This window comes from Pteropus medius, unplaced genomic scaffold, assembly GCF_902729225.1.
Source record: "Pteropus medius unplaced genomic scaffold, Ma_sr-lr_union100, whole genome shotgun sequence".
Lineage (NCBI taxonomy): Eukaryota > Metazoa > Chordata > Mammalia > Chiroptera > Pteropodidae > Pteropus > Pteropus medius.
Genome location: NW_024349225.1, coordinates 5839598 through 5865494, shown reverse-complemented (window position 1 = coordinate 5865494; position 25897 = coordinate 5839598). Strand labels below are relative to the sequence as shown.

General features: G+C 51.0%; 1 protein-coding gene across 7 annotated transcripts in view; it reads right to left on the bottom strand.

The window, feature by feature from the left end:
• Positions 1–1755: 1755 nt before the first annotated feature.
• The window catches only part of NMNAT2 (nicotinamide nucleotide adenylyltransferase 2), a 137975-nt gene continuing 113833 nt past the window's right edge, over positions 1756–25897 (bottom strand). For all 7 annotated transcript variants that reach the window (XM_039881278.1, XM_039881280.1, XM_039881282.1 and 4 more), the window contains 8 exons: positions 24513–24591; positions 21342–21468; positions 19744–19824; positions 18511–18555; positions 14266–14342; positions 3889–3990; positions 3653–3720; positions 1756–2981 (listed from right to left, as the gene is read on the bottom strand). In XM_039881278.1, coding sequence (XP_039737212.1) covers positions 2879–2981; positions 3653–3720; positions 3889–3990; positions 14266–14342; positions 18511–18555; positions 19744–19824; positions 21342–21468; positions 24513–24591 — 682 coding nt within the window. In that variant the 3' untranslated portion in view covers positions 1756–2878. The remainder of the gene's footprint in view (positions 2982–3652; positions 3721–3888; positions 3991–14265; positions 14343–18510; positions 18556–19743; positions 19825–21341; positions 21469–24512; positions 24592–25897) is intronic.

Below are 25897 nucleotides of genomic sequence, written 5' to 3'. Positions count from 1 at the left end.
TCATCTTTTTTGGTGTTGACCTTGGCTGGGCCACAGCACTATGTCCTGCCCTGGACTGACAGAGGGGCTCTGATCTCCCCCTAGCGAATGAAGAATGGGTCAGGGTGGGGAACGGACACTTACACCCAAAGGGAGAGTCACTTTCCCTTGTGTTAGAGGAAAGATATTGTAACATGAGCCCTGTGATTTACCAAGATAGGATCCGCCCCATTTCACTCCTAGAAATCTAGTTCTGTTGTCTCTATTCTTTTCCTTAGCTCATCTCCTCTCCCGTCCTGTGGGCCTTCCTACCTCCACACCGAGCACAGAGGCAGCCCGGTCCCCTCTCTTGGGCTGTGGACTAAGTGGGGTTTGACTACAGAGTCCGGCAGAGTAGCAGAGTGGACCAAAGAGACTAAAGAGATCTTGTCTTTCTCAGATCTGCTCCCGTGGATCCTCACAGTAAACTCTGGTCGTGAACTTCATATCCTTGATAACGCCATGTTCCCCCAGGGAACGCAGCTCCCTGTTTTCCTGCATTTCACTTCCTGCCTCGCAACTGTTCTGCCTAAACAAAGGCCCTTCTGTCTTTCTCTCTCAAGCACTAGTGTCATCTTGAGCATTCTGGGGCTTTCTTAGCCTCCACAAAGCAATCGTTTCTTGGATTCAGAGGGTTACTTTTTGGGATTTCCTCCAAGCTGTTTAGATTTCTTGATTTTTAAGGGAATCTTAAGTACTCTCAATCATTGACACATATAAAGCCATATATAGGGAGCACCTAGGTCAGACATAATTTAGGAGAAAGATGCCAAATAAAGGCTGAGAAGAGTAGAAACACACTTTACCCCGTCAGTATCATGGGAACTGGAGGGGCAGAGGTTATGTGGTGTGATGACCTTTGGTCAGGGAAACAATAGCCTTTTGCCAGACCCTACACTTGCTGTGTGACCTTGGACCTGCTATTTAATTCAGCGGATCTCTGCTCTTTCATCTTTTAATCTCTAAAGTTTTTTTCATTTGATTCCACGATCTTAGCCAAACACCGAGGCCCAAGTATAGGGTCTTCCTTTCCTCCTCTGGAGATTATTTCCAACACCCTCATGGATGCTACTTTACCATGCTCTTCTGTTGAATCCAGTCCCTTTCCCTAAAGGCTATTGAAGGATGTTGCAGATTTGAAGTGTGAGGTGAGGAACACTATTTCTGGCGTCATATCTCATCCTACTCCTCCTGGACCACAGCTGCTACTAACTTTTGATAACATTATTCTGCTGCTCAAGGACCATCCCTCAAAGACAATCGGAAACCCAACAGCAAGAGACACAGAGCATGAGAGAATAATTTCCTTTTGGCTCTCCAAGCAGGCCATGCATGGGGCCTAAACAACTAGAACAGAGTCTGTCAGTACCGTTTCCAGGGGCAGCAGAGGAAGGTGGGAAATAGGGAGTAAAGGGGTGAAACGGTTTAGTGGCTCTTGAGGCCCCTCACAATTGCTGTTCTGTGAACTCACTCCCTTGCTGGGCAGATTTCCTCAGATGATGACAACGGTTGCTGGGCTTGGCAGGAGATACAATCAGCCCCAGAAACAAGGCCAAGGCACTGCTTTCAAGAAAGAATTGACCTCAGGCATCACCTGTGTTACAGTTATAGTGAGTGAGAATCATCAGTTCCCAACAGGGCAATAAACTGCTTTCTCCTAGGTCACCCTGAACTTACATTATGACAAAGACACTTCCCAGCCAAACAGGCAATAAAGAGTGGCAATTAGCAAAGATCTCCAGAGATGAGCGAATTCCTAGCATGTTTTATTTCAGAAATGACTGCATTATTAAGATTTGGCCTTGCGTGTATGATCCTTCTCAGATGGAGGGATGTGGCTATGTACGGCCTCCAATGGCTTAGATGGTGATCTGAAGGATCCTTGGATAAGCCTGGCTGGCAGGAAACCTACACTCTGCCATCAGTCACAGGCCAGATAAGTAACTGTACAGAGGCCACCAGGAAATGGAGATGGACCGGCTCTGTGTGAGCATAGGCCCAGAGCATCAGGAAAATAGTCTTTTGAAGCTAAAGGAATGGACTGAAATTCTTCTACAAAACCCTACTATTCCCAGACTTGCCTCCCAGGTTTCAGAACTTGAAAGTCTCACTCCTGACCCCAGGCTGCTGCTGCTGCTGTGGGGGAAGGGGGGGTAGGGGGCGAGTGAGTAGGTAGATGGGTGTGGGGGGCTGTCGGGAAAGTGGAGGTGGCTTGACTTCCGTCACTGGGTGTGGCCCTTGCGCACTTACTGAGTGTTGAGGCTGGCTACAGTCTCCTAGCGAAGGGAAGTAATTCCACAGGAATGCATCAAGTCTACAGACATAAAGAACCATGGACACTGATTTCATCCAAGTTCTAGGAGGGGTGAATAACAACAATAAAAAAACAAATCAAAACAAAACAAAAAAACAAAACAAAAAGAAATAAAAGAAGAGAGAAAAAGAAAAATAGCCCTTTGTGGTAAAGGGCATGCTGGGAAGGCAAGAGCCAGAGCCACCTCCCCAGAGCATGCTGGGAGGATGGACACCACAGCCACCTCCCCAGAGCATGCTGGGATATGGATGCCCGCGCATCTCCAAAGACTGCACTTCCCCCAATTCCCACCCCTATTCCCTCACCCACTCCCAACCCGGAGACTAGAGGAAAGTTTGTCCACAGATGACTGCGGAATAGGGGATGCCGTGGTTCTCTGCAGGTCCCCCACACTGTGGAGGGTTGAGTCAGCGAAGGGGGAGAACAGTCAAGATGAGGAGATGGAGAAACAGAGAGGCAGGAGAGAAACAGGGGGACTGACAGACTGGAGGGGCCGGTGTGTTGGCGGAGGACGAGGGGAGAGTGGAGCAGAAGGCTGCGTGGCCGCTAGCCCGAGGCGTTGATGTACAGCTGGCTCTTGAGAATGTAGTCGATGACCGGCTGGGACAGGTAATCCACGACGTGGCCATCCCCATGCTGCAGGGCCAGCCTGGACCAGGAGAGACGGCGGTCAGACAGACATCGTTCCCTGAGCAAAGCAGGAGGCCTGGCCTGCCCACTCTTTCAGGGAAAGGGTTTACCCAGCACCCCGTTTCCAGCTGTTGCTTAGGCTAAGGAAAGGAAATCCCTGTTAGGAAATGCCTTCTTGCCTCCACGATTCCTCCCTCATCCTGGTGACTCCACCTCATCCCGGCTCTGCCGCTTCCTAGCTGAGGGGCCTTAGGCAAGTAATTTGCACCCATCTGCTCTTCAGTTTTCTCTTCTGTCAAACGAGGGTAATAGTTGGGCCTATCTCAGTTATTAAAAGGATTAAATGAGTCATGAAATCACTAAGAATGGCCCAGGCGCACAGTATGCCTTTTAATGTGTTAGCTATTCTCATTTCATTCCTTTGTGTTTCTCTGCACCACGGTCTCATGGAAAGGAATCTCACTGGGGTTCTTATGATTGACCATTTCCTTTTCTTCCTACTGGCACCTGATAGAGAAGAACGTGCCCTTCTCTGCAGCCCTTCTCACAAGCCCAGGGGGACTGTGGACGAAAAGCACCAAGCAGTATGAAAGGGCTCCAGTGATACACTTTGGTTGCTGCCGAGTTTTGCTCTAAGAGCCTTGGTCTGGCTGCTTCCTATTCTTTACTCATATAATGAGTCAAACATACCTGCTCTTGGTTGAGCTGACGACAGACATAGGATGGTTGATGTCATCCTTCACCACCATGATGTTGTTCTGGGGACAGAGTAGAGAGGGTAGGTCGCCAGCCCCCCACACTAAACTCCTTCTGCGCCCTCACTCCTCCAGTCCCCCCATCCACCCCCCCAACCTCCACCCAGCCCTCGGCCTGTCACAGAAGGACCACCTCACAGAGCTACACCAGCAGGGAGATGGAGCACTCACTTTGTATTTACGGAGTATTGAGGAGTGATTCATAATTCGGTCTGTGTCAGCTGCGTCCCGAGGCACCACCACGATCCCAAAGTCCCCAACAATCACCTCCATCTGACGAAGAGAGACAGAGACAGAGAGAGCGCGTGCCCTTTGTGAGATCACGCCTCCGAACCCCTAGCAAGCAGCTACTCAGCGGGGTGGAGCTCCTTCCACGTGGAACCCAAGCTTTAGTCCTGAACCTGCCTTCTCAGCCCTGCCAGTCAGCTCCTTCAGGTAATGACCTGCAACAGCGTTAGTGGAATGAGCGAGAACTTCGCCCAACACACAGAAGATGCTTAATAAATCCCTCCATGGACTGAATGAATAAGCATGCCTCTGCATGTCTGGGCAAGAACTCTAATTCCCGAGGCTCCTTTTAAGTTCTTAATGCTGAAGGGTAACATGAATGACACACAGTCCTTATGGATAGACAACCTTGTGGGAGTCACGGATCCCGTTGCCTAGCAGGCAAACCCCAGCCCCCAGCTGGGCGACCGAGGGGCTGGATGGAACCCTCCCCTGCTCATCGGCTTCAGAGCCGCCGTGGGTCTTGGGCAGCGAAGAGCGGGGAAGGGCTTGGAAGGTATCGGTGTGTGCAGAGGCGGTGGTGGGAGGAAGATTATTATGGGGTCACTTCTGAGATCAGTCTCTGATAGGAGCTTGCTGCCATAACCAGAAATGATACCTTTTTCATTAAAAAAAAATAATAATAGCATTTTTATTTTTTCACACTATAGACACGATACAAGCTTGGGAAATGCAGAAACAGAAATCAATCACAACCACGCCATCCAGATAACCACTGATACAACCACAGTCTATTTCTGTCCAGTGTTTTCCTCTCTACAAATAAATACACATATCCGCAATTAGGTTAAACTGAAAAATGAATCATTTTATCTGCATGTTTTTCCTTTAGCATTATAGCATGAGCGTTTTCTCACGCCATTAAAAATTATTCGCAAATATTGTTTTAACAATCTCTGTATTTCCTCATATGACTGTACTGATACAGCGTGATATATTAAATCCATCTTGTAGTATAGAAAGTGTACAGTGACTTCTGATTTTTTGCAATTATACATAACACTTTGTTGAAGATCTTTATACATAAATATTCTACCACATCTCTGATTATTTCTTTAGGATAGGAAGTTAAGTAATTAGATGAAAGGATATGAACTGGCCATATTTCAAGCTCTTGAGACATAGTACCAAGATGCTTTCTGGAAACTCATGCCAGGTTTTATTTTCAAAGAGCCTGAAATTGATGGCACTTAATAGACTTGGATCTAGCCCGGGCACATTACTGTTTAGATCTTGCCAATTAACGATCCCAGATGTGGGCAGCAGGGAGGAAGAGGCAGGCCGCTTCTAAGCGGTGCAGCTCATTGAGCAAGACCAGCCTTGGAGGCAAGGGACCCAGGTTTTTCCTCATAAATCTCCAAACCAGTGACACAGATAGACATTGTGGAGCATTGTGGGTGAGGCTTCTCTATCAGGATTTCTGTACCAGCAGATTCCATGTCTAAATCTGATTCATCGATTATGTTTTTCTGTGTACATATATATGTGCGTGAGTGCGAGCGTGTGCGTATGTGTGTGTGCACGTGTGCGTGCCCTTGGGTATTTCCATCCTCTTTACCCTGCTCCCTTTGCTCACATCTGGAGCTAGAGTTGCAGCTGAAACTCTGATGTTGCTGAAATAAAAAGCCATCTGAAAGTGCCCTAGGAGGGAAGCTGTGGAGAAGTGACAGGTAGATAGAGTGTGTCAGGGCTCCCGCTGGATCATGCCATTTGGAAGATACAGGGCATTTACACAACACGCTGCATCGATGGGTGGTGTTCACGTCGCACAGACTGGCACTGAGAGTTTGTCCTATAAACCAGGAATGTGAGGGAGAGGCAGGGCAGGGAGTTGGAGGGAGATCAACTCCTCCTGCCCTAGCTTTTAGAAAACTGCCCTGGGGTTCGCTACTCAGAAGGTAACCTAGGAAGCTGGTTCTCACACGTGGCTGCACATCAGAATCGCCTCGGGAGCTTTTAAAATCCCAAAGCCTAGCTCACACCCAAGATCAATTAAATCGGAATCTGGGAATGGGATCCAGGTATCGACAGTGTTTTTATTCCCCAGGTGATTGCAATATGCAATCAAGCTTGAGAACCAATGGTCGAAGTACTGAATTAAAATTCCCAGGGAATTGGTAGTGTAGGAAAAGAGATAGGGAAGAGAAGGCAGAAAGAAAGAGGAGTAGGAGGGGGAGGGGAGGGAGGAGAGGGAGGGCAGGGAGGGGAGGAGGTGGGCATGGAGATTCCTTGACTACCTGGCTATGTAGGTGTTTCAAGATGTCTGGTGTAGACTGCAGAATGTAGAATCTGCCTTCAATTTGATTCTGAGGACTTGATGAATGTTTCATATATGATGCAGGGAATAATGGGACTATTTAAAGAGAGTATTCTAGTTTAAAGCATGAAAACAATGGCTCAGAATGGCAGACAGGCCTCCTGGGGGAATCACCCTATGGGTGACATTAGTGCAGCTGCTGCTTTCTGAGCAGGAACTAATGATCTGAGCACCCAATTGATAACAATGCCAGGCGGCTCAGTGGGTGGCAAGCAGATGGGGACCTTGCCTGAGATGTTTTCCATTTCCAGAAACAGGTGACAGATGTGTCCCCTGGGAATCACAGATGGGACGAAGGAGATGATGTCTACGAGACGAGACGCAGCTTTACCACAGCCAGGAGGCATCTCTGCAGGAGTGTGGGCCAAAAGCTGCAGACCTTTGCTCCTAGAACTCCAGCTTAATTTTCATGCTGGAGAGAGTTTGTGTGGGTGTGTGTTTGGGGGTGGGGAGGTGCCAGGAGCTGGAGTTGGAGAGGTATGCCCTCAGTGCCATAGGTACCCACCTCCCTCCAGGGGCTCAGCTGTTGTCCCCCTCCACCCCCATTCCCTGTCTCCTATTTTCACCCAGCCTCCAGGATACCACCCTCTCCTGGTTGTCCCCCTGCCTCAGCAGCTGCTCTCTCTTAGTCTCTCTGTCCTGGTTCTTTCTCATCTCCTTAACTTTGAACTGTTAGAGTCCTGTAGACCTCAGTCCTTGGACCTCTTTTCTTTCTATCCATATGCACACCCTTAATAATTTCATGCAGTCGCACAGCCTGAAAGACACACCGAAGGCTCCTCAATCGATGCCTCCGCCATAGGCTTCTCTCCTGAACTTCAGACTCACATACTCAGTGGCCTTTTCAACTTGCCCATTTGGATGGGGCGTCTCAAACTTAGTCTGTCCACGAGCTGAACCTTCTGACATCAGTCAACTCCCCCGCCCCACCCCCCGCCCCCAGATGGTTTTCCTAGAGTCTTTCATTTCAATACATGGAAACTCTTCTTAAAATCGCTCAGGCGATTTTCCTTGGTTCCTGTCTTTCTCTTTCTTCTCACACTCAATCTGTAAGGTAACGAACCGACTCTGTCTTCAATACCAATCCAAGAATCTGCTCATTTTCCACCATTTTCATCACTTCTATCCTAGTCAAAACCTCCTTTCAGAGATAGATGGTTTAGATAATGGCCCCAAAGATATCCAGGTCCTAATTTTTGGAACCTGTGAACATAACCTTATATGGCAAAAGAGACTTGGCAGATGTAATTAAGGGTCTTGCGATTATCCTGAACAATCTAGGTGGGCCCTAATTCAATAACGAGTATCCTTACAAGAGGGAGACATAACACAGAAGAGAGAAGATGACGTGAAGGCAGAGCAGGGACACTTGAAGATGTCACACTGTTGGACTTGAAAATGAAAGGAGGGGCCATGAACCAAGGAATGCAACAAACGCAGCTCTAGAAGCCGGCAAAGGCGAGCAAGCCCCAGACCCTCCCGCGGAGCCTCCGGAGGAAATACGACCTTGCCAACAACTTAGTTTTGGCCCAGTGAAACCTATTTTCGATTTCTGGCCTCTGGAAGTATAAGAGAATAAATTTGTGTGGTTTGAAGCACTAAGGTTACAGCAATGGATAACTAATTCACTCCCATCATCTCTCACTTGGATTATTCTGGCCTCCTGTTTTTTTCTTGCCCTTTTTAATCTATTCCCAACGGCCAGACTGATAATGGGCCCGCTTAAGTTTCTTCTCCGGATGAGGAGATTCGAGGATGAACATGGGATTATCAGCAAGGAGATGAAGAGACATTTATTAAGGTACTTGCTATGTGCCAGGCACAGTACTAGGAGCTTTATCTATTATTACATTTAATCCTTACAACGACTATCTTCTGAGACATGGGCCTCAATTCTCGTTTCAGAGATGGGGAAACTGAGACTCAGTGAGATCTAGTAACTAGTCCAAGCTGCACAGATCGTGAATTTGAACCACTGTGGTCTGCTTTAACGGCTTTCTGCCACCTCTTCTAGGTCCATTTTTAAGACTCACATTTTGGTGACTTGAGACTTTTCTGGTTTGAAAATATACTCCCTGGTATCTTTCCTCCAGGCAGATGGTGGGCTGTCCTTAGTTCATTACTCCACACTGCCCCCTGGAGTATGTAACTTTTTATATTTCTGAGAGGGTTAAAAAAGATGTAGGAAGCCACACAGGAGGTGAGGAGTTTCTGAAACCTGCCCCACCCATTTCCATCAAAGCCCTCCGCCCCTCCTAGGTTCCTTCCGGCCCCTGCTCCCCTGCTCCTCTCGGGGGAAGGCCCAGCAGAGGCTAGTGCAGTCAGAGCCTAGGAGGTGGGGTTGCATTTCCAAGACGTCTCTTGCAGTGCAAATAAATGAATGATGCTTCAGAGGGATTTCCCAGAGAAATTCACCCCTACTCCCATTTCCTAATTGTCTGGGGGGTGTGGGAAGGTGGGAGATTCCAGACTCAAGTCAAAAGCCTGAAAACCAAGCCAACAGTGCCTTTCACACGAGAACTAGAATCTCCCATGGTAGCAGCTGAGCCTCGTTCTCTGGAGCCTGTAATTTCGGCACCGGGTTTATCAGGGTGGGGGGCCTAATCCCCGGGGTGAAGTGTCCATCGGGCTTCCTGGCTGGGGCCGAACTGTCTGATAAAAACCATCTGAGCCTGAAAAACTAAATGTTTGTCTTTGCTCCATTTGTCCTGGAGCCCTGGGATTTCTTCTGGAGTGGCTAGTGCCCCAGGCTCTTCCTCTGTTTATTTTCTTTGGTTGTTTTCCCACAACTGGTGGATGAAGGAAGCAGTTAGCCCACGCCTGGTTGGCTGGAAAAATGTAAGATACAGCCAATTAGAGCCAGCCTGTAGAATGCTGGGCTTTGAAAAGTGCAGAAAGAAACAAAACAAAACAAAACAAACAAAAAAACAACAGAAAAACCATTCTTCATTGGCCCATCTCTGGTGCCTAATCTTCCACCTTTAGATTTTCATTCCTTTGGGTTAAATATTGGCCCTTGCTCATTTAAAATGTAAATACCACTTGAGAGCGGCTAATACATTTAATCATTGAACTTACTGATTTTGCCAGCTTGCCGAAAAGTCAAAAGCCTCCCACATAAAGGCCAAGATAAACCTCCTATTTCATCCAGCCGGAGCAATCTCCCAAAAAGGTTTTCTTCACACTAGTAGATCTTTTACAGCCTCCTCTCAACCCTCAAAGCCCTTCCCTTTCCACCCACTTAACCCAATCTTGCCTAGCATTCAAAGGCCAGCTCACGTGCTGCCTCCTCCCTGGGCTGCTCTGAATTACACTTGCCGTTCCTCTCACCTGTCTTATCTGTCTTAGAGATAGATCTAAGATTTACGCCATAGCTATGCAGTCTTGGACAAGTCCCCATTTGCGTGAGCCTGGTTTCCACACCTGTAAATGGAAATGGAGATTCCACTGCACAGGAGTGTTTTAGGGGTTACCTGAGAAGCAATCCAAGTGTTCATGGTCTGTCTCCCCGCCCCAAAGTAAAGGGCACGCAGAGGGGTACTTGGTCTATTTGGCGTTCTCTGTTCCTCCAGCCCTAGCACAGTGTCTGGCATATGGTAGCTACTCAATAGATATTTTAAAATCAATGAATGAATAACAGCCAACGTTCACTGAATGCTTCCTAGGTTCAGAAACTCTTCTAAACTTTTTATGTGTTTTATTTTGTGGAATATAAAGAACTAATATAATGAAAAGTAAAATATTTTTAGATTTCAAGTACCACAAGAGTGAATAACATGCTTGTGTTCATATTGGACACACACATTAGTTGCAAGATTGATTGAAGGAAAGAATGCTTGAATCGGAATTAATTTGCCAGACTGCCTTCCAATATGATGGACAAAGCAACCGGCAGCATAAGGTCCTTAGACGACAGGTATTTTTAGGGTTGCGGAGTGAGTATCAAAGTTTCCCGCTTCTCAGACCTGTCCGCGGCTGACCCTTTCGCCTTTGGCCTTGATTTCCCACAGCCCTTGGTCCGTGCTCGGATACCTGCTCTGGTGCTGGTGTCAGGAAGAGGCACGGCACAGATCAGGTCTCCTGGGGAAGACTAATTCTCTACTTAAAAAGTCCGGAAATGGGACAGGCTAGGGAGACTGGGTTCTGATCTCCGAGGTTAGTCTAGGAATCTGGATTTCGATTTCTCTCAGGAATCAAGAATGAAAATGCTGACTGCCGGGACACACAAGAAGCTGCTCTTTTGTGTTTTATGGGGAGAAACCTGATGAATCCGTATGGAATTTTCTAACAGTAAATGTAAGAAGAAGGGGTGTGTCACTGTTTAGAGGAGGTCAGAATTCTCTGTGGACTAATGAGTCTTTGTGCCTGACAGGAAATACCCAAGGGATGTGTTCGGGTGGGGGTGGGGCTGCCGCTTCAGTTGTGTCATTAGATTTCGGGATCAAGAGCAGTGGCTCAGGAATCCACGACAAAGGAAAGAGCGAGGCTGACTCAGTGGAGAGTTAGCGACTGAAGAGGCCTTGGCAGGCCTGCTGCAGACCAGACTGCCTCGGCTGCTTCCCAGCCCGGGTGGGGACCGAACTGCTCCATGCTTCCTTCGAGCTTTCTTTATGGAAGGATGGAGAGGCTTCCATTGCTCCCCTGACTTGTTTGAACTAGTGGCTTCTCTTCTGCCTGTGTCTGAGGGTTCTGAAGAAGACATGGGAGAGCAGAACACCAGCCGGGGCCTAGGACTTTTCCAAGAAGTTTTGTTCTCCTGTCCCCAGTCATGGGCAGACTCAGGGCTTTGGGCTCCGGCACCGAGCAGAGGTCGTGGCCAATAAGTATCACTTGGGACACCAGGTAATAAAGTGAAATGTGTTCTGATAAAGGTTGAATGAATGAATGAAACCGGAGATAGAATACAAGTTTCACACACCTCATTCCTGGTTATCTCATGGTTAGGAAAAGAAATTCCAGGCAAGACCCAGATGGTAGAACGTTCTAGGAGCATAAGCAGGGCTCACCCTGTACCCAGTCTTGAAAGAAAGCCCTTCCTTTTCTAGACCTTGAGATCCAGCCTTTCCCAAATAAGGACAGTGGAATAATTCGTTGAGTTATTAACTAGGTTCCTGCTCACTGTATCCCACTTTGTGTAATTCCAGCCTTATTTTTAGCAGAGAATCAGAACCTTTAGGGGAGAGATTTGCAGGACAGAAAACAGAATTTTGAAGTCAATGGCTTTAAACTAACCAAAGAGAATTCACTAGATGTGAATTCCCTCCCCAAGGAGGGGAGAGAAAATGTGGGCGATACCATCAGACTAAAAAGAAGAGTTTTTGCTGTCTCCTCTCGCCCCCAGCCTTGAAAGAGGCTAGGGATCCATGACACCCACCCCTACTGCCCCCTCGGGGAAAGGCTCTGAAAGAAATGGGGCCTGGTGATCATAGGTGGGTGGAGCCCAGCGCTGGGCCAGGAGTCCCATGGCCCAGGTAGGCACGGAGCAGAGGGCCACGGACTTCAAGGGACCGTGAAGGTTCAAACAGAGACGTTTGTGGGGACCCTCAGGAATTGGTGTTCCTGTTCAGGGCATACAGGAGCCTGCCTCTCAGGTACTGCAGATCAGTAATAACTTGGATTAACTTCCCGTCATCCCTGTGAGATAGAGATTTGGAATCGAATTTTAATTTGGTTTAAATAATTGGAATGTGATATTTCTAGCATGCTTGTGTTGTGAGCTGGATTCACAATTATGTACGGAAACGGCTCCTTCCTCTTTTTTTCTTTTTCTTGCCTGTACCTCAGACGCCATGATTCGAAGGGCCCCACAGATTGGCTGTGGGTTGAATCAGGGGACTGAGCGATTGGCCAGGTAGGGTGGAGCAGGGTTGAGCTCGAGGCTCTAGAGAGCCCTCTGGAGTGAGCTGCAGGTGTGTGCTTCACCCACATCCCCTGTTGCCTGCACCGTGGGCTGGAATTCTCGCCACCCCGGACAAGACAGATGTGGGTGCCTAACGGCCTGGAACTATTGTACCCTCCGGGAGCGGCCAGCCTGAGGTCCTTGGATCTCCAGGGTGACCAACCAAGTGGGAACATAGTCGAGTAGATGAGGGTCTCACTCCACCTCCACTGTCACATTCCCAGTAGTAATTCGACAGCCAGTGGGGTTCTCGGATTTTTCTGTTTTCACCAACATGTCATTTCAGCACCAGGACCAACTGGAAGAGGAGGGATTTGGGGCTTTTTTTTCTGGTCTTCAAATATGAGATCTGACAACATCGGGGCAGCCATTTTGGAGAGAAGTTAGAGGACCTGCAGTCAACAATCTACCCGGGAGGACCAGAGGAACTGGCTATGCTTCCAGGGCCCCAAACCGAGTAAATCTCTACGAAGCCTGAGGCCGCCCTTGACAGGAGGCCCTAGACATGCGCAGCTCAAGCTGTCTGGGCCTCCCCAGGGATGGGGCCCCGGGCGATTTCCCAGATTTGCCTAGATTCTTGAAAAAGCTTTGCTGAGAACTTGTACAGGACTTTGCCACATTACTTTTTAATTTCAGGGCACTTTGTGAAGTAGAGAGGGAAGTAAAAGCTAATTAAGCCACCTAATCCGGAACTGAAAGGGGGCTTAGCGTTTCGCTCGCTGGAAATTGTTCAGGGCTGGAGATGAAAGGGCTACACTACACAGTGTAATTTGCTTCCCCGAAACTCTCTCTCCCTTCTTGATTATCCCTCAGCACGTGAGCATGCACGCCCTTCACCTGGAACATCTGCGTGTACATCGGTGTCTACGCAGGTAAATTCACTTATTCACATTTGTCGGATGTAACTGTAACGGGTACTAGGCGAGGCGCTTTGCATAGACAATTTCATTTAATTCTCCTCAAATCCTATGAGTAGGTACCATTATCATGCCCATGTTAGAGATGGGAAAAACTGAAGCTCAGCATATATTTTGTCATGATGTGTGTTGGAGAAGAACTGGAATATTAAATCTGATCTTAAAGCATCTCTCTCTCTCTCCCTCCCTCCCCCGCGGAGACACACATATGTACATGAAAAAATTTCATATGCATACATCTTGCCACCTAATACTTGGGGGCAGGGACTGTATTACATACATTTTTAAAAATGTCAGAATGCTACAGATAACATTCTGTATATTTATAGATAAAAAAAAAAAAAACAAGGCCCAGAGTTGTTGGTGATTTTAGCAGATTAAAAAAAAAAAGCACTAGGTCTAGAATTATTGCTCCAAGACTCCAACTTGCATAGGACTATGGGACTGGGAGCTGGCATCAGCCCCGGCTGTTAATGAATGAATAAGAATGAATGTATGGATGAAGGCCGAGTAGCTTATGAATTAGCTGGTATAAGACCATCTCAGTCAGATCTGGCAACAAAAGATGTCCACTAAGCTTCTAGGTGGTTTAAGTTTAACTTTCTGGTTCCCAAGTCAATTGCCAGAATGACCCTACTGACCTTTTGCAATTAACTTCTCCCTCTTGACCCCATCCTCCTGTTGAGGGAATTCTAGGGTGGTATTTACTATTTCTTCAAAAGGAATCAGAGGAAAACAAACACACAATAATTCAAAAGGGCAGAGCCTTTTTCTTTAGATCCCTCCCTCTCTTCCCTGCCACCAGCAGTGTGAATGGGAGCACCCCCCGCCCCCCTACACCCCCGCCCAAGCACTGCTTGGAGAAAGTATTCCATGACTCAAATGGCTTTTTCCCCTCACAGACTTTAGAGAGTGAGCCTGAGGAAGACTGAGTGTGGGAATGCGACAGGAGATAAAGCTGGGTGGGGTAGGGGAGAATTCTCTTCCCTAGAGACATGAATGGATTGTCCTCCTGGGAGCTCACAGGAGGGAGAGGAAGGCTGTGGGGAGAGGGAAGACCAGAGGTGAAAGTCCAGCGCTCCCCCCTCCATGTCAGCTGTGTTCGGTGTTGGATCCTCGCTACTCACATCTGCCTCATTCCAGAGCCCCGGGATGCAGAAGGACTCCAGCAGGTCACTGCCACACAGCAGCAGGATCCGCAGCTCTGAGGAGGGAGAATAAAGTTTGCAAAGGGATAAGTGAAGACCTGGGGAAGGCGGGACCCTCAGCCTTGTTCCCCGAGGCCCATGGTACCTGCTACCTGCGGGGCTCCAGAGCCCAGGCACCCCTGCCCCACGGTGTGTGCAGTGCAGAAAGCTTTGCTCACCTCCCCCTCAGGCTTGTTTACATTCCACCCCTCTTCCTGGTGGGGGGAATGACTCACTGGGGAGAGTCTTGGTTTGCCCAGTACTCTGGGGTTTCTGGGGACACAGGTCTTTCTGCAGAGACTGAGCCAGCCACGTGCCTTGTGTAAGATCTAAAGGCCTCTCTCTTTTGCTCCATATCAAACTCAAGTGTCAATAGAGTTTGGCTTCTCTGCTGCTGTGCATTATATGGGGTTTGTCTCCCGTCACAAGTGCCCACAAGATGGGAGGAATGCGGAGACCACACTGAGTTTACCCAGGTAGTAGCCGAGTTCATCAGGTGTCTTCTCTTTACATGGCCACTGCCTCCAGCAAAGGGCTTGCGAAGCGATGCTGAGCAAACCCTCTCTCTGACTCCTGGGCATGCTTCTTGCTCGTCAGTTGTTTTTCTTTCCTCATTAAGCCACTCTGAATTATCCCAGGGAGGCCCATCGTGGTTTAAAACAGGCAGCAAACTGACTCGCTCATTAAAACTGAGCAATGGGGAAAAAAGAATCTAGGATTCTCGGAACCACAGGGAGAGACCTCGGCCCTGGGTGTAACTCAGTGGTGTGTTTAGTTTCCGGCCATCCCAGGCCCTCCGTCAAGAGGTCGTGGCTGCAGGTGTCTTGTCTGAAACAGTGAGACAGCCCCGCTTTGAGCCCTCTGGAGACTGCTGCCACCCTGGCCCCTGACGCTGAGATGGCCCACAGCTCTGCCTGCCTTAGACCCCAGAGCTAGCTCAGGGATCTGACAAGGACTTCCAGATGGTGAGCTTGTTCCGGCTTCAGGAGTCTCCAGATGGTTCAGAGGAAGGCTGCCGGGCTGACGACAGGCAGTGCCAGTCTCGCCGTCTCGCAAAGGCAGACCGTCCTTGGGGGGCTCCATGGGACACTGGGGTCTTAACTCCTATATATCCCTGCTTCCTCTCCTCTTCCCCATGCCATACTATAGCCTAATGATCTGTTTATACACAGGGATCTTAATTTATGTTTATATCCCCAGGGCCTGGCAGGGAGACCTGCATACAATAGGGCTCAAGACCTATTGAATAAGTGAACAACATATCAGCTGACCGCAGAGGCTGTGCAGACAGGCTGTCTAAGAGCCATCTGGGCAGCCTGCGCTGGCTGGGCTGGCCGTCATGGCCTTTGCTCTTACAGCATGGTGCCCCTGGGGAAAGCGGTGCCTCCATGGTATGCCACGGGATTGCTGGCCCAACTCCCCACCTGTGGACATGCACCAGCCTTGGTTTGACTGACAGAAGCCAGAGGGGGCTCATTCCTGGGATCCTGTTGTTCCCCATGTCCCACTGGAGCCACCCAGGGCTCCAGGCCAGTTCTCTGCTGAAAAGCTGAGGCTCTGAAACTCTGGTCACCTAAATCTTCAGTTAGGTGGCCAAGTCCAGAAGAAGTACTGGCCCTCAGCTCTCACTACACCAGTGGTTCTCAACTGAGGGCAATTTTGTCTCCAGAACTTGGCAATGTCTGCAGCCATTTCCGGTGGTCTAGAGTGGGGAGAGGGGACTGCTACTGGCACCTAGTGCTTAGAGGGCGGGAATGCCGCTCAGCATTCTGCAATGCACACGCGGCCCCCGCGACACAGGATTAGCCATTCCCAGCCGTCAGTAGTCTAGTCAGGGAACCCTGCTCTAAAGCCATGGAGATGAATCTCTTTTTTCTTTCCCAGCCGGAGACTCGCTTTCCCACTCGAGAGTAATGTTGGAATGTTTTTTTAAGCCACAGCACAGAACATTAATGAGTGGGGCCTCCACCTTTGCTTGCAGGACCAGGGCAGATTATTTGTCACAGACAGACCAGAGGCCCTGGCGGGGTTTGGGGTCCCACGTGTGGCCGCTGGAGGGCAGCAGTGATTCTCCTGGTTTATTGCAGGAAACTAATGCAGCCTTTCCAGCCTGCAAAGCCTTTGGTCTGGGGCAGCCCCCCAGGAGCAGTCAGCTGACTAAGAACATGGAAATGGAGCCATAGTTGCTAACTGAGCCAGGAGAAAAATGGCTTTTTCCTTCTCGTGAAGGGTGCAATGGGACTGCAAAAAAGGAAACCCGTGAGCCGGAGGGCCTCGCGGCAGAGGTCTGGAGTCAGGGCAGCTCTCTCCCACCCTCTCTGGGCCCCCCGCCCTCCCCAGGTCACCCCATCCAGGGATCCGGGGCCAGCAGCCAGAATCGGTGCTCTCTCGCCCCACTCCCCGTTCAGGAATCCACGCACAGGCCCTGCGGCCCTTTCCAGCTTCCACTGCCCACAGAAGCAGCCGCCACCCAGCCATGCTGGGCCACAGATCCACCCTGGCAGCTGCAGCCACCCTCCTTCCTTCCTCTGAAAGAAGAGGAAGATGGGGTTACGAGGACCCCTGCCCCTCCCAGGGCTGCAGTGAGACAACTAAGTGGGTGGGGGTGCTGGGCACGCAGCCGGGGGCTGTGCAAACACCATTGCCATCGCTTCTCTGTGTGTGTGTGGCGGGGGCGGGGGGGGGGGCGCTCCCCAGGGCCAGGATGGCCTCACACCCGGGCCCTGGGCACTGGGAAGGTAAGCAAGGGCGCCTGGCTGAAGCTCGGCCACAATAAATTCCTCTGGAACAAAAAACAAGAGGAATATACGTTGGAATATAGTTAAAAGTGCGAAGCTGCTCGGAGCCGTGCTGGTCGGGAAGACTTTCTGGGAAGGTAGCTCCTGGCCAGGCGTGGGAACTCGGGGAAGTGGGCGCCGGACTTCCGCTGCCATCCGGGCCTTTGGGTGTTTGGGGGCTGTAGGACTTGGCCAAACGTGCCTGCCTGCTTTCGGGAGCAACCCAGAAACCAGGTGCCACTCTTCGTGGCCCTCGGACAGTGATGTGCTGGTAAAGGATATTAAAATATAGTAAAATAATTAAAACGTGAGGAGTTTTGAGAACTCCTTATTTTTGTTTTTTAATACAGTTCGTTTAACTGTTATTTAATATGATTTAATTTTTCGTATTAGCTGCATTAACAACCGGTTCACAAAATTCCTGAAAATCTTACAAATAGATCTAAAAAACCAGTATGAGCTGATTCGAGTGCGCCAGGCACCTCAATCAGAGGACAAGACCCAGAGAAGCCCCTTGAAATGATGTCACATCTGCTGGGCCTCCTGATGCTCAGGTACAGCGCCACACCTCCCAGGGTTATGGCAGGAGGCCACGACCTCCAGCCCCAGTCAGAGAAATACCAGGAAGGGGAGACCTGCAGTGGACGTTTAAGACTGAGCATGTCTGCTGGGTACCAGGTTGCCCCTCCTCCTAGAGATCCTGGTATTCGGCCGTCACCGACTCTCCTGCCACCTGGTACTTGTGCCAACTTCAGCTGCATTTTGGCATCTGTCTGCTCTTTCCCGTTTCAAATACTTGTGTCCCTCACCCACTTCGCAACCTTGGAAAGATTTCCATTTTCTGGTTTGTTCCCCACGGTTACTCCAGACTCAGCTCCCTTCTCGGGTGGGTCAGCTCCTTCCTATCTGACAGCTCTGTGTAACTGCCCTCTGCCTGTGCTGGCCTGGGGCCTGCGAGGACCTCGCACGGACAGCGGATGCCTTAGCCTCTGCTCAAGGCTGCAGGGAGGTTGCAAAGGTGGCTCTTGGCCCGCTCTCTGCTCCTCGTCCTCCAAACAAGCAAATCCTCTGATGAGGAAGGCCAGGGATGGGTTGGACGGGTGGCGTGTGCATTATCGTGGGCAAAAGAATAGTCTCTCTGGCGGGCACTGTGGCTCAACTTCCCGGTCTTTTGGATAAAGGAGAGGAGGCTCCGAAGGGAAAATTGCCGACAGGTCTGGGCCTGCCTCCTGAGGATCTGCGTGAGTCCAGTTAGGAGGTATAAAAGGGCGACCAATGGGACTGTGGCTTAGCCGGGGAGCAGTCATTCTTCTGAGAGGAGACCCCGGGTTTCAAGCCTCTCCCCCGCCCACTCTGCCCGTGGTAGAGGCAGGTGGCTCCAAACGCCCACTTTCCCAGCCCCACTCACCAATCTCCTCGTACCGCATCACTGTGCCAAGGTTGGCATTCTCGTCTAGGGAGGAGAAAGAAAACACAGAAGCATTAAGGCCCCGACCTGCTGGTATCTGCCGCCTGGGGCTCCTCGAAGGAGTACGCGGGGTGGGGTGGGGTGGGGTGGGTGGGAGTAGAGGTGCGCTTGCCTCCCTGCAGGGGGGCATCTGAGTAGAGTGAATGGGCAGCACAGTCCAGCCAAAAATCGAGAAGGAGCATCTCCTTAGGCTTCAGGGTGGACGTCACATTTCTGGGACTGTCAGAATTAGACAGCCTTGCCAGGGACCCAGTGACGAACAGACACACCCTCATGCTGAGCACCTTCTGCTTCCTTCTGTATTTTAGGGAGGCGGCCCACAAGAGCAGCATCCTCAACACTAGGGACACAGCTTTGAGTCACGAGGAAGTGGTCATCTCTCCTCAGGGGCTACCTGGTTCAACTAACAAGCAAAACGGCGTATTGGAAGTTTTCACGTGGCAGAATGCGGCAGGAGCCCGAGGAAGACGTAAATGAGCCTTTGACGTGCACTCTCGAGTATGAAACGCCTACATGGGGCGCACTGTGCGCACAAAGCCACGGAGATGCCATCTTGGTCCCTGACTCCTTCCCCGCTCAACCATCCCTCTTCGTTCCTTTGCACGATGCCCCAAATTGGAACTCTCAGAAATGGAAGATGTCAGCCCCAGGGAATCAAAAGCATGAGGTTCAGCTCATCTGCAGAGTTGAACTTGAGGACTCTGGAGGAGCCCCAGGGGCTCAGATAGTCTCATCCATGCTGAGCCCTTAGGGGAGCAGCCAAAACAGAGGGAATTAAGGACAGAGCGTGTGTGTTCTTAGCCTATCAGCAGGAGTAGGGACATTGCTGGAGCTGGAAGGACCTGGAGGAGGATCCTGTGCCCTCTGAAAGCTCTAAGGCATGTGGACACATTCGGGGTTGGGGGAGCGGGGGCGGAATGAGCATGTCATCCAGTGAGGTCTCCCAGGCAGCCCTGCGACAGGTTGATCACGCCCTCTGGGCTCCCACAACAGCTCAGCACGGCTCTGCAGGCCTGGTGACATTCCTATTTACCTCTGTTTTCTCGCAATTGCTATAGTTGCTCTATAAATGTAGTCAAGGAGGGGGAGGGGCAGTGAGTGGTTGCTGAATAAATGACAGGAAGAGGGAAAGAAAAGAGGCAGGACTGGGCAAGAAGGTCCTTGCTCCCTTACCCACAAAGGTGAAGCGCTCCACGGGCGGGCGGACGCAGCAGATCCGGCTTAGGCTTTCCCCCACCTTTCCCAAGATCTTGGCTATGGGAGAGAGCAAGACAGACAGGGACAGAGGGAGAGAACCACTCGCAACTTAACACTCACATCAGCCCGGCCTCGGGCCACCGTAAACGACAGGGGTGCACTGGAGCAGGGTGGTGGGTGGTAGAAGGAGGGTAGAGAGAAAGAACAGAAATATGACAGCAAAAATTCCGTCTTCTCATTCACAGTCCCAGACACAAGCATTTTGAGCCGTAGACTGGAATCTATTTTCTGGTCATGTTTATTATATGGTTGAAAAATTGGAAAACATAGAAGAGGAAAATATATAAAGAGGAAAATTAAAAAGCATCCATAATCCCACCCTGGAGATAACCGCCACTGACATACTGGTTTACTATTTATTTTCTTCCCTTTTACAAATGTGTTTATGCAGCCATGTGTGTATAACATCAGTTGGACGATTTTCTATGTTTAAAGAGCATGTAAGCTGTTTGCTTTTTCATTTTTTTTTTAATATCATAAGCATTTGCCCATCACTGATCCAAGGAGACTCGGCCTATGGCAAAAAAATTCATTTGGAAAATTTCTGCTGGGCTAAGGCATTCTTTCCCATGCAGATGGACTTTAAAATAATCAGACATCCTACTTTGGCTGAGAGGGATCTGGTTGTCGATAATCTTTCTGGTCTCTACTCCAGAACATTTTTTCTGAGCCCCTACAGGTAGCTGTATGCAAACCGAAATTCTGGCTCCTCCTTGTGAATTACCCCATGTGTAACAGACGAATGACATAAGAGCGTATGGTCTCTAGGCCTGAAAAATAATACCGAGATCTGTCCCCTGCAATTGAGCTGGAAGAAAATATTAGAAAGAACATAACCTTGGAATCAGACGGTCCTGAATATGAATTCTGGCTCTTCTATTTTTGAGCTGTGTGGTCTTAAGCAAATCACTTACCATTTCTGAATCTCATGTAAATGGGAACATGATATCTCTATCGCAGAATCACTGCATTAAATAAGAACCCCTGTAGAGCTCTGGGTGCCATGCGGGCACACAGTAGGGTAAGTCTTGGGGGTCCATGTTCTCTGTCACTGAAGAGGTGGCTAAGAGTGTGGGATTCTGGATGCAGACTGCTTCGGTTTGTCTCCTCGCCCTGTTATTTCCTCACTGTGGGACCCTGGGCAAGAGCCTCAATTCTCTTGGAAGGGGCTCAGAAAAATGCTTCCCTCTGTATCTTTAATTCCCAGTTAAGGCAACTATATTTATATTTAAATGCAGAAGAATGCGCACCATCACCCTTGTCTCTCTCTGTCTCTCCATCTCTCTCTGTCTCTGATTGCAACTGTTTCTCTCAGATGCTCTATATTAAGAGTTCTCAAAGTACGGTCCCTGGACCAGAGCATCAGCATCACCTTGTTAAAAATACAAATTCTCCTCCTACTTCCAGGCCTACTGAATCAAATTCTGGGGCGGCGCCCGGCAATCTGGATTTCGACAAGCCCTCCAGCGATTCTGAAGTTTGAGACCCACTGCTGCACAGCAGTATTGCCCTACCTGCAGTGGGCTTGGCAGGCACGTTGTTGTTCTGATAAATGGGCTGGGGGGTCTCATTCTGCGGCTGTCCGATCACAGGTGTCATAGAAGGTGTGTTGACATTGGAGAGGATGCAGCCAGTGACCCTCTGGGGAAAGGGCAAAATGCAGAGTCAGTGTCATTACCCAGGTAACTTACAAAAAGCGTTTCCCAGTCACCTCCAAACGCTCGTGTGCTGTTCTTCACAGTGAGATCGCCTGGAACCGAGGGAGAGGCCTGGGGTGGGTTCTAGGCACAGCTGCACTGAGCAGCACACTAGGCTGGCGGGAGACAGGATGACAGCTCAGTGGCTAACGCATGGGATGTGGTGTCGCACAGACTTCAGTTTAAATTGGAGCTCTGTGCCCTTCTGGCTGTGTGACTTTGGGTAGTTACTTAGCTTCTCTTGAACCTCAGCTCAGGAGTCTAGCATGGAGAGGTGACATAGCTACCTTTCTGGATTGTGGTAAGATTACATGAGTGAGCGTACGCCAAGTGCCTACAGAGTGTTTGGCACGTGGCGGGAACGTCGTGCATAGCAGCTGACGTTGTGACCCGTGCAACGTGCACACGGCCCTCGCTGCCTGCTTCATGGGGCTCAGATGAGGCCGTGTCTGTGGAAGGGCTGTGTAAGCTTGAGAGAGGTCACACACACACACACCAGGCGTTATCACCACCTGTGCTTCTCCGGGCCAGAGACGCCAACGGCAGGGCCGAGCCAGAGAGCGGTGCCAGGCAGAGCAGGATGTGCATGTGCTGCAGGAGGGTGGGCGGGGTTCTGGGCACTGCTCCTCAGTGTGAATACACGTTCTGGAGCCAAACGGAAATTCCATGGGCATTAACCATTGTCTTGTGTTATCTGGCCGGCTGCTTCTCTCCAGTGCCTCAGAAAACAGGGCAGATAGTGCAGCATTCGTCACAGCTGACCCAGAAGCAACCCCCCGCCCAGAAGCAACCCCCCGCCCGCGGTGAAGGGAGAGTAGCTGTGGGCAACAGAAACAAAGGATGCATTTCCAATCAGTTTAGCGTCACAAGAGCCACTGCTAATTCCAGGTCCCTTCAACTTGGCCGCATCCCACCCACCCCCCTACCACCCTTTCTGGATTACTGAGTCCTGCTGCCAGAGGACCCCAAGCCCCAGGGCTGGGGTGACCCTCCGAAGGCACCTCTCCCACAGGCCACGCTGCCGGCAGAGCAGCATGTGGGCCTCGAGCCGTGGAAGTCATTTGTCTTGTGGGGGTAGCCCGTCACTTCTGTAATGTTCCTGACAAGAGGAGGTCACGGCAGCACCTGGCACATCTGGGAGCCAGCCGAGGCCGGGTACCGTGGGGTCTTCTCAGCCTGCCTGGGGGTCCCTCGAAGAGGGCTGGCCGCCTGTCCCGCTCTGCCTTCACTCTCTGACGGCTCTTGCCTTCTCAGGGGCCTTTCCAACCATGGCCTTGAGTCACTTCGTAACCCCCGGCCAGTCTCTCCGACAGGTCTACTCCCCAGGCCAGGGACACCGGCCTGACACTAGGACCGGGGAGGCTGAGGGTTATTGGCAAGTGGCTCCAAGCCCCTGCTCTAAGGCAGGGACCATCGTGACCTCCATTCTGCGCTGGTGTGTGCCCCTCGCTGCAACAGCCGGGCTCCTGGCCATGCTCGTCTGGCCGAGACGCATGCCTCTGGGCGTGAGCAACAGCAGAGAGAGGGTTCTGGAAGCCCACGCATTTAGATAGCAAAACAGTACCCAGGCGCAGGCCTGCCTTTGGGGTCCCTAATTCCTCCCTTTTTCCTGGTGCCTGAGGCTCCTGTATGACTAGAAGGAGCACAGGCTCCCAGCTGACCCCTCAGCTGACATGGCCCGTGAGAAATAAAACTCGTGTGAAGCCGCTGAGATTTTAAGGATGTTTGTTAGCCTATCCTGACTGATACATCCTTGGACAGTAAGATGGGATGTCTTTTATCACTGCTGCTGTGGAGACCAGCACAGAGGAGCAGGTGGTGTCACCCTACATCAGAGTCCTTTCACGGGGACTAGAAAAGACTCCGGATGTCTGCGGAGAATTCTGCAAGCAGAGAGGTGGGAGATGGGTTTTTCTCGGTTCCGTGAGGGGGAACGTAACAGAGGAAGCGACGGCCAGCGGGTCCTCCCAGCTTCTCTGGCGCCCGGGCCCCCGGGAGTGTCTGGAGCCCGGAGGCTCCACGTCTGTTAAAACGAAGCCCAGCTGCATGGATGGCGGTGGCGGGTGACTGGGGCTGCTGACAGCTCCCCAAGGAGAAAGTCCTGACAGGCCCTCGGACAGGAAACCCCGATGGGATGGAGGCGTTCCCCGTGTTAGAACAATGCCATTTGGTTGTCGTCTGGGGCTGGGGACAGCCCGCGTCAGGGCCGGCGGAGGCGAGCGGGATCGATGGCGTCTGGTCCCGGTCGGCCGGGCTTCTCGCTGTTGTTGGCACTGCTTTTCATCCTGTCACTGTGGGAGTCGATTGATCTGTTGGTATTGATCTGTGAAGGGTGCTCTCTGCATGCGCTGGCCAGTGCTGCTGGCCGGCGTGGAACCCGTTCGAACCCGGCCCCCGGCTCTTCAGTCACGGCAGCCCCGCCGTGGCTCCAGATGCCCCTCCGTGCTCACTCGGCAGCGCGTCCGCGGGCTGCTGGCTCACTTCTCTGTGCTTCCTCCTACCCACTCCTCAAACAAGGCCTAGAGCACGGTCTGCCCGTGGGACTCGTGTGCGGAGCAGCGGGTGGGGATGATGGTACAGTGACGTCCGCACAGCACCCTCTGCCGGAGCGAGGGCACCGTGGATCCCAGACAGGTGAGGCAGAGGCAAGAGGACCTGGCCGCTTGTACCTCCTCCCAGAGTCCCCCCCACCCCTTCTCCTGCTTTTTTTTCTTGGTCTCTTTCTCTGCTCACTGTCTGAAGTCTTCTACCAATGGTCTCTTTCAATCCACCTTGAACTCGCTGCCAGGAGGTGAACTGCCCCAGGTCAGATCCCGCAGGGGGGCAAGGAAGACACAGCCCCTGGTGCTGCTCCGTGCTCCTCATTCCCCGCCCTCCCCCGTGCTGGTCTCCCCCACAGATGGTACGAAACCAGGAGGCCAGCAGCGCCCTTTCCACGGCCCGCCTGGCTTCTGTGGCCCGCCCGCCCCGCGGCGTGGCCCCGCTCACCTTCATGAGGTCGCGGTGGTGTTCCAACACGCTGCAGGTCGTCTGCCAGGTGTCCTGGTAGCACTCCCAGGGGTCCACCCTGACACAATCGGAAAGAGGTCTCCTTGGTTTCCAGTCTCACACTCTTTCCTTAGTTCCCCTTCAAAGACCACAGTTCGGGGGGCTTAACAGACCTGGTCATACCGTGTACTTAGACTTCGAATCGGATAAGACATGGGCTTGAAATACCTTCCTGAGCCTCAGTTTCCCCTCTATAAAAGGAGGGGTGCATGGCATGGGCTCCTCCACACAGATATGCTGATACCAATCTGTGCATGTTTAACCCCAGCCCTGGAACCTCCCACGCGGGGCCTCGGGAAAGTCATGTGATCTTTCAGAGCGCGCTTTCCCGGTCTGTAGAATGGGAATAACAGATGCAACGCTCTCGTGAGGGTATTAGAAAGGCTCACTGAGTGTTACACGTAAAGCGCTTATTATAGTGTCTCACTCTTATTCTCACCTGCAAAATGGGAATTCTCCTCTGGACGTTATAGGATTGTGAGAACCGGGCCCTCATCAAGTGGTGGCTGCAGTTATCTGAGTTGGGGAACCTGTCCCTGTCTGCCTCCCTGCGCAGAGGGGTGCCTTGTGGGCACGGAGGTGGGCACGGCAGTCAGACTGGAAGGCGCAGACCTGCGGGCCGGCCAAGCCCTCCTGCACACCAGGACGCAAAGTGAGTGTGGATCCAGCTCAGACTGATGCGGCTCACCGCCTTAATTGCAGATTTAATGAGCTGCTAAATTGGGATGTTTCTCAACATTTTCTTAGCAGTTGAGCATTCCCTGCCCACCTTCCACCATGCACACACACCTGAGGTTCTCAGAGATGGGATCTCACTAATTGAGAAGCCTTAGAGAGTCAGCCTGCCTTGAGCCTGGCTCCCCACAGATCCAGATCACCCCTTCCCTGAGATGGGCAGACACCTGACCTGGCTAAACAGGCTCCCCCATGTGCAGGGGCCCTGTCGTGCCCACCTCCATCTCTCGAGCTAGCTCTGCGCTTCCCTAGTGATCTCAGTTTGGAATTCTGATTTTCCAAGGGCCTAGAGCAATGCAGGCGGGGCAGACGGTAAGTGCTCAGTAAATGTTTGTTGAATGAATGAGGGAATTAGTTCAAAATCCTCTAATCACATCCAAACGGCAACAGCCTCCTGCCCAGGATTTTCCCAACTAGACTCCATTATCCCCAGGAGATCATGAGTTACAAGTCAAGAGGCCTCATTTCTATTCCCGACTTGACCACAGAAGTGCTGTTTACTCTCAAGCCCCTTGATTTCTCCGGGCTTGTTTTTCATCGGAGAACAGGGTAGCTGTCTTTTGTTCTAACCTATATCCTGGGTGGATGAG